The 13186-nt window shown below is 44.5% G+C and overlaps 1 protein-coding gene across 1 annotated transcript in view; it reads left to right on the top strand.

Moving 5' to 3' along the window:
• Positions 1 to 8240: 8240 nt before the first annotated feature.
• LOC122378220 (serum response factor-like) overlaps positions 8241 to 13186 on the top strand; it is a 57957-nt gene continuing 53011 nt past the window's right edge. The window contains exon 1 of the mRNA XM_043359038.1: positions 8241 to 8913. Within this exon, the coding sequence (XP_043214973.1) occupies positions 8410 to 8913 (504 nt within the window). The 5' untranslated portion in view covers positions 8241 to 8409. The remainder of the gene's footprint in view (positions 8914 to 13186) is intronic.

Below are 13186 nucleotides of genomic sequence, written 5' to 3'. Positions count from 1 at the left end.
ACGGCACAATAAACGTTTTTTTTTGTAAGCTAGATTTCATTTTATGCATCATCAGGGACGGTTACGCGAAACTTTTATTCATTTCATGCGATAATGATAATGCCGCAAAATGATAGGTTCCTATAGTTCGTATTGATCGGCGCAAACGCTCGTTTTTCGCGAACATCAACTATCAAGTTCAATTACAGGGTGTCCCATAAGTTCGTTCTCACCTTATATTTGCATGTAAAACAGAGTACATTGCGTTTTGATATGTTTATAACCCCTCAATGTGCTCCCCATTTCATAGGCAAACACATGAATACATGCTACGACATGCCAACCGGCATGTTTGGCAGCATAGCAGGCTTGAAGCTAGCCCAGACTGACTTGGCATGCGCCGTGAGCTTCTCAATGCTGGAACACCGCTTCGCTTCGACGAGCCTCGATTTCAATATTCCCAACACATTTTTATGAAATATGGAGCCGATGAGTTGGCTGGGATGTGATCTTACCACACACGCCTATCACAGTCTCCTGGCACTGCTTCTAAGCTTTGCTTGACCTGTGCACTGATGCACTGTCTTGCTTGAAGATGGGCCTACGACCTCCCGGATGCCATTTTCTCCTAAAAAAATGTGGTCATACTTGCGGTTCGAGTTAAGCTAGAAAGCTGAAACTCCTACTAGATCTTCTTGGAGAAGCATTCTGCGTCCCAAGACTGTTTCTGGAGTATCAATCGCAACGTGATCAGTGTCTGGACGCATATTACCCCACATTACCGTGACCCTGGCCTTTTGCATAGGAATAAAGCGGGATGACATAAAAGCCTTTTCCGTCGCCCATATGGGACCGTTTTGGGGTTTGGACCGGTGTTTTATCTCGAGCACGGACTAGGTAGTCCAGGTGACCACATTGATGTCATCGGCCCTCCAGTTTTTTTAGCCTCAGGCATTACGAAACACATGTTTGGCCATTTTAAGACGTTTTTGACTGTTTTGAGCCCTCCGGTAAGTAGAGCTTAAGTCACCTTGAGTTAGGTACCCCGAAATGATACTCTTAGACAGCTGGTAATGCATCCTGAAAAGCCTGTTTACCAACTTTCTAACGCTAAGACCTTTTTGACGGCCATTTTGGCGCCACACAGTTTTGGCCACATGGCTCACTCGTGAAAGCTGACAAAAAAGAGCATAAACTTGCAGCGATTGACTCCCGACAAATCATCGGCGTCACTTGTTGACTGTGCGTCGCAGTTAGCGACAGACATTGGCTACATACTGGATGGCCTCAATCACCCTCAACCGTCGTGAATGGCCCAGTGCGGACTAAATACCGAGACGTTCCCGTATCGGAGACCTCTATGTTGCGGCGTAAGCCGTCTCCACAGGAAGTGAACTCTCTGGCAAAAAATATTTTGTCTAGACGAATTAGTTACCGTGGAGCACATTCACAGTTGCCATGGCAACCCCAAAAGCTCAGTTACAAAATAAATTAAGCATGGCTTTAAATAAGAGAGCCTCTAAAAGAAAAATTTAGGTGAGAAGGAACTTATGGGACACCCTGTACATCGCTGGCCGCTGAGGGGTGAAACCAGTAGCGGCGGAACACCTTCAATTAAGGGGGGGGGGGCACTGCCGACTTTTGGTCCCATTCTTTCCATGCAACGCCCATAGGGCTAATTATGGATGAAACGTCAACGGTCAAACGGTGAGGGGATTTTGCACATATACATTTTGCAGTAGGTAGTTACCTACTTCCGTACTTCGGCCGGGACCGGAAGTTGTTTGTGGAGCCCACGGAGTTTTAACACCTTACGTTTAGTTCCTTCTCATTCTTCAATATTCCGCCGCCAACCCCTTCGGTTTTCCGGCGACTCGGTATGCTCGTGAAAATTACGGACGGTGCACGTGCCTGATACCGTAAACCGGGGTGAGTTGATATGGATTTTGAGGTTATTCTAGATTTCGTTAAAAGCCACATTCATTTACGGAATTCTTTTTGTGCCAGTTTCATGGCACATGCCTTGGGGAGGCAATCAGCAAAAATGAATAAAAAATGTATATATTAAGCCCCTTTTTTAAAACGCCAAAGTTCATATCAACTCACCACCCCACAGGGGGTGAGTTGATATGATTTTGGATTTTTCAAAATTTCTCGGCTAAAGAAGCTCAGAGGTGAGTTGATAAAATGCCAGTGTTTAAAAAAAGGATGAGAGAACACATCCTGAAAGAAACCATTAGAAAAATGCTAGTAGTTTGGCAGCAGACCTCACATTCATGAAAACGCAATCATGTCCAACACAGCGCGATCAAAATGGCTTGATTTTAGCAGCATCATTTTTTCGCTTTATGATACTTAGTTTTACTTAGAACATTCTGAACTTGGCTAGTCACGTGTCCTCAAGCCAACGGTATCAAAACTGGCAATATATTTTGGAATTACAAGTGTATTTTCTTGTAATTAAAACACATTGTCAGTTGCGGGTCAAGGTTGATATGCCTCTGACAGAAATAATGGATTGAAATGAAAGAATACATATACTTCTGAGCTTTTGTTGACTGGTAGTCAACAAAATATTAATGAAGTGAAGTGAAGCGAATCTAATTCGGACTGTATTCTAAGCGACATAAAACAGAATTCGGCATCAAAAGCCAAAATTAACCCTCGCACTTATAGGCGGGCGAACGGACCACCTCGGCTTTTCGCACATAACTCGCGCAAAAAGCGGCCGATCACGACGAAACTTTCAGTACCTCTCGAGTTTATCAATTTTACACATGTTCTAAAGATTTCATGACTGACTCAAATGGTTTTTGACTTGTGACCTGATTCCCGAGACCATGCTTGGCCGGAATCGCAATTTGGCGTAGTCGGCTCACATTATCCGCGCATTTCCAGTCTTTTTGTGATTGTAACGTCCAAACATGTAAATGATGTTGGTCCCACGCAGTATTTTGGGTGTCAACTGTCAAGGTCACCTGAAGGTCAGGTCAGGTCATTGACCTTTGGTGACCTCGGTTCACTTTTTGGAGTTTTACATGTTTCTAGGGTAGTTTTTTTCGGGCCGATTTCGAATTTAACATGCATTTGATCATTTATGAAGTAGTTTTAGTGCCTTCGTAACATGTTACGACACCGTCAGTGGTAGCTGACACTTGACACTCCCTATGGATAGCCGGCAGGACACCTACTGGTTGACCTGACCTGACCTGACCTGGCCTAAATGTACGAAGACATCTGTGAGCAAAACTAACATGACATTCGCGATCAGCAACAGCCAAAAAATAATAAACTCGCTTTACGAACTTCAAATAACCCCCTATTTTCCCGACTTCTGGGTAATTGACCTGGCCTGGAAGGTTAACCAATGACCAAGTTGGTTATCATCGGCTTCCTCGCGTCTCGGGCAACACGCTCATTTTTTCCGCGAAGCTCTAGCTCCACCAGGGGCCAAACGACGATGGGATTCCAACGGACCCCCCCCCCCCCCCATACGTTAAACGCTGGCAAAACACGAATACGGGCGAGGGCTAAACACCAGTCAATTTCTTTATATTGTTTGTTCCATTTCATTTTGCCTCTCATTCTCGGTTGGCAACTGCCAAGCAGGAAAACTAATCAGTTTCACGAGATCAGAATTCCCGCGCTGTTAGCCATACAGAAATGACAGTTCTGTCATTTTCGAAACTACGAATAAATATAACAGTTTTTTTTAATCTGTATGTAATATAGGTGTTCTATAGTGTTCCTTTGTAGCTTGTAGGGAGCCATCTTGAGACTTGACAGGGAGCTGTGCTGTGCCTTTTGCATGTTAGGTATGTCCACAGAAAAAAAAACTTTGGGGTTACTGATGTTAGTTGTCGGACCTTCGTCCCCGTCTTGAGTTGAGATTCAGTTTCATAACGTTTCGGCCAGTTACTCTCCGGCCGTCGTCACTCGTCAGGTGTTCTTTGACCCTCAAGGACCTGGATGTTGGTGGCGTTGCGCCGTACGCGTCAAACAGTTCGAAAGCTCCTGTAGTCAGCGGGAATCGAACTCGGGTTTCCCCGGTGATGGTCCACGGTTGTAACCACTCCACTATCGAGGCAGGCTTGACTACGGCCGGAGAAGCTACTGGCTGAAACGTTGTGAAACTAACATCTCAACTCAAGACGGGGACGAAAGTCCGACAACTAACATCAGTGATACTAACAGGCCTCGTCTCAACCATTCAGAAAAAAACTAAAGCTTTTGGGGTTGATGGAATGATGTGGGGAAAGAAAAGGAGAAGAGTTGGTCTAATTGACTTTGTCTTACCTGCAGACCCATATTTCATGCTAATTTGCATGCCTACCAGCCAGGGGCGTCGCCACGGATTTTTGAGTGGGGGGGGGGGGGGTCGGGTTTCTAGTCTTCATCCGATGGGTAGGGGTGTTTTTTTTCCACGCTTCCCAGTTTTGTGCGTGCGTATGTGTGTGTGTGCGTGTGTAACAAATCGGCGCGCAGCGCCGCCAAATTTGGTATAACCTATTAGGTAGGTATACCTACCTACATCACTTGCGTAAAAATTATCACTGGTCACTTAAGGTCAGGTCGCCATGTCAAGTTCAGTTATACGGTATACCTCTATAAAAACTTTCCCCTCTCGCCATTCTTGTAGCTTTTCTCCCATAACTTCGAAATTTGGTACACTGTATAGGTACCTAATGTATGGGGTTATAGGGTAAGGGCGGGTAAGAGGACGCAGGCGACAAGAGTACGCAGCAGCTGTTTCGGTTGCTTAGCAACGCCTCATCAGCGTCATCTCGAGTCCTCAGGAAGCTGTCTCTCACGCGGCTTCGATGGTGGAAGGTGGGCGCGCTACGGGTTCACTTGTCTTTTTTAGAGGCTTAGACGTGTTTTTCACATCGCTTTTAGACTTTTTGGGGTGCAGGAAAAGGTGTGACCTTCCTCAGGGAGCGGCAATAGAATTTTCATTTTTTCCTATCAAGATACCACGGGGAATCTGGTGTGTGTGTCAAGTCCCAATTGTTTACGCGACGACTGTGGCGCCAGCTCTCAGCCCGCTTTGTGTCTACCGTATGTGTCGGCCATGAGTACGCATTGCCGTGGCGGACAAGAGTACGCAGTTTTCCGAGTGCGTGGTTGTGTTGCATTAATCAACTTAGAGCATCAGGCGCGCAACCCCTCAGCAGATTCACGGGATTGGCCAACAAGGTGGATGACACTCGGGGGGACGCCGAACAGTTGGGGAAACCACGAAGAGCATCACTGTTTCTGGTAGACCAGGGGGCATTTGCACGACCACAGCGTGGCGCCTCGACTCTGTTAAGAGTGACCGTTTTAGTGGCTGTGGCAATAAAGATAACAATAGTTTAATTACTTCCATGAATGCATTGATTCCAGCGAGTAGGAATGCATACACGTAGTGCGTACTCCACCCGCACGAAGTGCGTTCTCTTGTACTGCCTATCGGGCAAGAGTACGCAAATGCAGGGTGTTAGAAAATTGCTTACGGTCACGCTTTAAATTGGACGTAGGCCGCTGTGGTCATGACAGTTTGTGGACAAATGATCAGGCTTTATCGGGATATACTGATCGTAGCCGTAAACCAAAACCGAACGGCGTGAGACGACAAAATGCATTAGGTGCGTACTCTTGTACGGTCCTCCCCTACGTGTCAGCAATTCATGATTCTAACTGAGGATTTACATCTATGATCTGAAGGCAGGTGAAATACGTGACCTCATCATTAGAAAATAATGAGAAATTAGAAAAAGCACGAAAGCACGAATTAGAAAAAGCACGAAAATTTCATTGTATCATGAGCATAAGGTCATTTTCTACCATCATAATATTCATAATTATGCTCAAACTAGCCATAGCTCACCTCCAACGAATGCCTCCTGCTTTGAAAAAGTTCGTCAGAAACGCAAAATATCTTTGGAGCCATGACAAATCAGCTCATCATTGCCAGGGACAGGGTGCAACTTATGGCGAGTGATGACTCGAAAGGTCATTAGTGGAAATGTCCATCGATGGCCACCAGCATTTTTTTTCTACAACTTTTGACGAAGACGCGGTAGAGCGATGACAGCACCTGGAAGGTGATCACTGTTCAGCTCAACAACACGGATCCATTCATATGCAGCAGGAGGTCCTTTTTCGATCAGGACATAACGTTGACCTGAGGTCGTTTTAACGTTAATTCTGAATGGTCAAATTTTAACTCATGTGACGCGTCTCAAAGAGATCAAGACGGTGGTGACAAGACAACATATGTACATACCATACAAATTCACGGAATCGAAAGTTATTGCAAAGCAGATGTTTCGGCAGAATCTGTCCAGTTAGCTGTTTGCCTTCTTATGGGCCAAACATAGACCTGAAATGAAATCTAACGCGAAGCTAGCGAAAGAGCGTTAAAAGAGCTATCGAATAGTTTTCTGCTTCACTGTAGCGCTTCTATTGGTGGTTTCCCAGTCGCTAACGTATAGCGTATACTAAACTAACGCTGAGGCATGCTTTCGACCCCTGATCGATCTACAGGTTTGCGGAAAAAAGAGCATGCTGCCCGTGACGAGAGAAAGCCGATGATACCCATTTACAAGTTTTCGGGTCATCTCAGGACTAAGGTCATCGCCAATAAGTAGAGAAACTCGGGACCTGCTAGAACTTAATGAATGTAAGTTGTGATGGTTTTTCGAGGTTCTGATTACGAATGTTACCTATCTTAGTTTTGAACGAAGATGATGACCCCATGCATTTGGGGTAGATCAGGTCAGGTCAGATCGACCAGTACCTAATAGTGGATGACCACCACCGATTGCTTCCTAGCATGTTATATGAATAAGCAACACAACTACTTCTTAAATGTTCAGATGGGGCTAAGTTCAAAATCAGCTCCAAAAACTACCCTATCAATTATAAGCACGTTATGAAAAGTGAACTAAGGTCATCTTTATTTGAATCAGGGATATCAATTTATTTTAAGTAGGCGATTAACTCGAGCGCACCGGAAGTTTTGTTGCAATCGGCTCCTTTTTGCGCGACTTCTTTGCGAAAGCCCGAGACGGTTCCATCTGACTCCCTTTCCCCTACATGTGCACTGTACAGCTAGTTGTGACGGTAGCCATGGGGCTGAGGCTAGTTTGTAGTTTTGTAGTTAGGTACTGATCCGACGAATCGACTGCGACAATTTTTTAAAACGATCAGACGAACGCTCGGGGCAGTTTTGGCGCGTCCAATCCTTTGAGGGATAAAAAGGTATACTAGGATGGGGGCTACTTAAAAACATTGTTGTGCTGGTGTTCCCCGCCCACAGCTAATTGACCTTTAGGTAATTGGCTAATTGGCTTTAGGGAGCTCTTGAAGCGATTTTGAATCTGATGTATTTGTTGGTGTTGCTGACGCCTGCTTCACTGACATAAAAGCTAAAAAAGCATACTCAGCATCGCAAAAAGTGGGGGGGGTCGACACCCCCAGTTTTCAAGAGTGGGGGGGTCACGACCCCCCCGACCCCCCCGTCGGCGACGCCCCTGCTACCAGCCTGGTATCAGCTTTTATCATGCATATCAACTCACCACCTGATGGCATATCAACTCACCACCTGTCACTTTTCTTAAAATTATAAAAAAGCTTTGTTATAGGTGAAACCCAGAACTACCTGGGATCAACAGTAAATTGATGGTAGTTTCTTTCCCAGTGCATGTTGTTTCATGAATATCCACCGTCTTTGCTGTAGGGTGGGGACTTTTCCTTAGTTTCAAAATCAGAAGAAAAAAAGGACTTTGAAAAAAGTAATGTGTTAAGAAGGCACTGCACCACATGCATGCCTTTCTCAGCTATATGCATCACTTATTGGTTGCTTCACTTCACAGAAAAATAAAACTAAAAATTGGTTTACAAGTGGATGAGCAGCACACATTTTAACATTTTTCGAGCAATTTATATCAACTCACCACCCCATATCAACTCACCCCGGTTTACGGTACGTCACAGCTGATCTTCCGAGTCGGATCAGCTGTTGAGGGCGGGGCATAGCGTAGACTGCGATGACGTCACACGTGTGGCAGACTTCCAATAAACTTGAATGGCTATATTTTTCGATGGCTAGAAATTACAAATTATAGCTTACACATAGATAAATTTATTCTTGATGATGAAGTATGCTCATTTCTTCCCACAGCGCCTTCGTTTGAATAAAATAGTTGCCTCCGCCAGCACTACTTTTACGAGCCGAGGGTGCTCGTTCGCCAAATCAAGAGTCACTTTCCTTATTTGTCTCGGTGGGGGTTGGACGCTCTTCTTTCGTGCTCGTGCGGGAGAATTGGATTGTTTGTTTTGGTTATCCACATCCATATTTGTAAATCATTGCAAATGTCCGGTGGAAGGTGTAAAGACAGTGCAACGTGCGTTTCCCTGCCGGGAAAAAAGTGAGTGAGTAAAGCAATGCAGAATTCGAGTGGAGATGGTAACGGCCAAGATTCACAACATTACTCGCTGAACTTTCCTGTGAATCCAAGTTCGGAGTTCTACCACAACTTGACATCCTCAAGTTCGAGTGTGTCCAATATACCAGGTCTTCTGAGACTCGCACCAACCTCCCCAATGGGTATGCCAGTGGTATCCAGTGGAATTCAGACTGTTGCGGGGGCCAGCCATGGTTATGTGGTTCCAGGCAGCAACCCCTTGAAAAGAACTGCCCAAGATGCAGGGTTCTCTGACCAGAGACAGTGTGAGATGCCATCATCTGATGATGATGGCTCCATATCGGACAAATTCTCAATACCCCAAACATCAGTGTCGCCGACTGAGGGCCAGCCAAAGATATCGGATGCCTCGCCAGTGGTGAAGAAAACCAAGGGCAGGGTGAAGATTAAGATGGAGTTCATCGACAACAAGCTAAGAAGATACACTACATTTTCCAAGAGAAAGACTGGAATCATGAAAAAGGTAGGTTCTCTTTTGAAAGCATAAAATTCAAGTATGCGTGTATGATGCGCTCCACATACATCACGATCCTGCTCTAAGAACCTCTCTAACAAATTTGTATATTGAGGCTTATTAAGATCAAGTTTTGCCTATCATTGGCTAAAATTACTGTATTGCATGAAAAATGATACTGATTATGTCACTGAACTGACTTCCAAAGCAAGCAACAACATCAGCATCATCTAAGTAAACTTTCTCTTCTTGCAAAGGCTTTGTAAGAACCACATTGCTGGGTGAAATATAAATGCAGTGTTATTGTTATTTCATACACTTTTCTCGCCAATTTCCTTTTAATCTCTGATACTATAGAATTGTTTTAGTCTTCTACGTTTACTCAGTTTTCCTCCTTGGTATCTATCTTTCATAGCAGATATTCTGGCTAAAATGAATCATTTTATTCAATTATTTTTACAAAAACTTTTGTAAAAGTATACCTAGGTAGGTATGTATTTGATTTTACCAAGCTATCCATTCAGCAAAGTCAATTGCTGAATAGCAGCCCAGTTTCATGATGTTATTGGTTGTTTAGTCTGCAGTGATAATCTATGAAATGGAGATGTGATGTTTTTGAGAGCATGCACAAATGTTATGAATGAATCACGTATGACTCCTGTATGCTGTGCTCTGCTCTGTCAGCAGTGCAAGGATCAGGATCCTTAGGCTCACAAATCTTCAGTCATCATTTTATGACAAGGAGAGGCTTGATCATTGTTCCCTTTATTAGCTAGGTAATAGCATATGGGCTTGGGTATGCATTGACTGTTTTTGAGCAATCTAGCACCTTTTGAACAAATTGCAAAGCTGATAACAGCACTTTCATTGAAATGTCTTTTGATATCATACCTTTTGATATATGGGCAAATACTGCATAGACCAATGATTATAAGGCATGGGTACCTACCAGCTATATGAAAACAGCTGAACCATAAGGAACCTTTTAGAACCCACCACCAGCTGACCAATAGGTAGGTACCTACCTAGGTACTCAGTCACAAGATAAGATAACCCTCTTCTAAAAGCTTCAAGTAATATCATATGGAGTTGGCATGTGTTTTTTTTTTGTTGCAGTGCATTTTAGGTGATGGTATAGTGTATACACATGAGAGCACATTTGTAATGCAGCGCTGCTTGCTTTCCCTTGTTGGTATGTATGCCTCAAACATGTGGCTGTGCTGTCATAATCACAGTTTTAGGGCCTCGTCAAATTGTTTTCCACTTTGGCATTCGGACGAGGGCCGATAGTGTCAATATGGACGAGCTGTGGGTCGAGAGACGGCATAGCTCTACCAGAAGATGCAGACTTTTCGGGAAAACCTTCACTTCCACTCCCTAGTGATGCATGACCACCTCGTCAGAATAGGAGAGATGGTTCGCCTTCCTAGGCCTCCTATTCACATGGCAGATACTCGATGTGACCATGATGAGAATCACCAAGAATGGCAACGAACAGGACTACGGGAGTCTGAGTCGAATTCGGTCGAAGGCGACAGTTCCAGCCGCAGTCAGAGTCAACATTGCTTTGGCTGAAAGCCATGCTTCTATTTTGCTTGTCGAACCTTTTCACGTTCGTTTGCTACTGTCGTGTGGAGTGATCCGGATGGCCCAGGACGGGTCGGATCAGGGCTGGAGATCATGAGGGGCCGTGGGTTCCCGGACCCCTGTGGGCCCACTGAGCACCAAAGTCCCTTCTAGCAAGTGACTCGCAGAGGCCGGTGTGGGCCCCCTGAGAAGCTTCCCGGTGACGTCGCACGAGAATAGGGCCCTCTGAGATTGCTTTGAGGGTCTTTCAGGGTAGTGTGGGCCCCTGCAATGGTAGACCTTTCAAACTGAGTTCTATAGACTTTCAGACTGATCTCCAGTCGTGGGTCAGATGCTGCCGCTCACGCTGGAGCTCTGGCTTGGTCCTGGGGCGGCCAAACAGCGCTGAACCTCAATGTGTCATAAAAATTGCACTCTTTTTACGTTCCGGCAAAGGGAAGAAGGAATATCATAGGTGACTGTCATTTGACAGTGGGATGTGTATTGTGCCCCATATAATAGGTAACTGAGGTTAAAGTTTAGCCGCGTTACGACCATTTTGATTCGTATCAGCTTGTCAACTCTGTGGCCTGTGGGTTCTTCAGCCATCCGTGGACGATTTCGTATAGTTATTCACAGCGAAAGCGTTCTACAGCCAGATAGAAAAGTATGTGCTTCCACCTCTGGCATAGGCAGCTTTCCGGCCATGGCTTGGCGGTTTGAGTAAGACGAGGGACGAAACGAATTGCTGAAACGGAAATCGACTCATTTTATGTAAAGCCAGAACCATAGATAACAGTAGATCTTTTATCTACTTTTATCTATGCCAGAACTTTGGGGCATTAGCGTGGTGTGTCGATAGTAGTGGTCCTTTTGGGTTCACTCAATAGAAGTGATACAATAAATGGAAGAAACACATTTCAGATCGTTGTTGCTCCCCTGGCAGCAGAGTCCACTGTTGCAGGAAGCGTATTGGAAATGCAACTGCATGTGTGCCGTTGTTCTTGGTTCGTGTTGCTGCCCTCGCTGCCTATCTAATAATTCATGTGTTTCATGTCAAGTGCGCAAGATTCATTAGCATTGCGAGCTATTTCGACAGCACGGTTAAGTGCTCGTGAGTTGATGTGCACTTGTAATGCAAGGCGTTCATTTAACGTTTCTTGCGGCGTAAAATTAGATACGTTCTACCTACTGTCCGTCAAACGAAGCGAGTTTCGGCGTATCAAAGCCGATAAACTCTTTGCTCGAACGCACCCGAAACGTTTAAAATCCTTCGAAATCAGGCGCTGGATACGGGTAGGTATGTGCAGATGGAGTACCTAGCCCGTGATCCTTCCGAAGAGCTGCGAAATAGAGCATTACTCGCATTCCGCTGCTGATTGGTAGACTGAGCTTATTTTTGCTTACTTACGGACTTGTCTCGTCCGACATTTCCGGTCACTTTATAGCACCGAAGACTACCGCAGTTCAGGCGGCCTAAGCCTCCAAATCAGCATCATCATCATCCCGATAACTACTTATTTTGCCAAATGAATTTTGCTCTCAGGATGAATGAAAAAGGTACAGTTCCTCACTGTACCCGTTTTTAGCCTGCGGCCGATGGGTTTAAATTTTCACGTAAACTACCTGGCGCTCGCCAAAATCGAAAATACCTGACGAATTGCCCGAGGCGGATAGATCCCGCGTAACCTTAAAGGAAATAGTTCACTTTTTAACATGGGTTTTGAACTGGAATAGCAGTTCCGTAGCCTGGGCTGAGACGAGCATAAATCAGGAGCTTTTACAGCCCAACGATCACCCTAGGCAAAGATATTCTATTTCTCGTCCCGAAAAAGGTGTCTTGCGTTGAGGATGTGTGCCTTGCATATATTGCATTCCAGTATGAAAAGAGCATGGGTACCGAAAATTCTTCAGAAACTAGAGAAATTATCTACGAGAACTCTAGAGAAATTCTCGTACTGATCAATAAGGACATTCAGCAGCAGCAGATCGCCCAAATGCCGGTGGCCGCGATAATTTCTCTAGTTTCTGAAGAATTTTCGGGACCCATGCTCTTTTCATACTGGATCGCGTGTGCCTTACAGAAACTGAAAAGTTCTTCCTATATCAAAATATAGAAAATAATATTTTGTTATAAATAGGTTTTATTTTCTTTGCTGATCATTTTGAACATAAAAAATCATAAATCCATTGCAAAAAAAATAATTTCGTGAAAGTGAACTATTTCCTTTAAATTATGATCATAGGACACCCAATGCCTGATCAGACCCGGCTAATTTTGTGGCGCACGACACCAAAGCTGACAGTGAACAACCGTTCGCCAAAGTGTGACCGTTAGCTGAGGCTCGGCATCATCGCCTCTACAGAGTCTGATTCAGACCTTGTATCCTCCTTTCAGTCGTAATATATTTGCAACTGTACTTAAAAATGCAAATATGTTATGGTCCCTTTGCCGTCTAACTGTTGTTTGAAACGTTTGTAGACTTTTTTCGTTTTTTTCGTTTTTTTTTTCGTTCTCGTAAAGCATTGAACATTTGCGATGCATTCTAGCTGTTTGTAACAAGGCAGTGTCGTAGTTTTCCTACCCCAGGATTTGATGGCATATCGGTGTGACAAATGAAAAACATCGAAACTTTTTTTGTTGAACAAACTAAACGCTCACATAAAACACTCATTAGCTTGTTATATTGGTATCTAATGCTGTGGACGTAAGTTT

The sequence above is a fragment of the Amphibalanus amphitrite genome, unplaced genomic scaffold (genome assembly GCF_019059575.1).
Source record: "Amphibalanus amphitrite isolate SeventyFive unplaced genomic scaffold, NRLGWU_Aamphi_draft 000056F_arrow, whole genome shotgun sequence".
Classification (NCBI taxonomy): Eukaryota; Metazoa; Arthropoda; class Thecostraca; order Balanomorpha; family Balanidae; genus Amphibalanus; species Amphibalanus amphitrite.
This window is presented reverse-complemented; position numbering and strand designations above follow the sequence as displayed.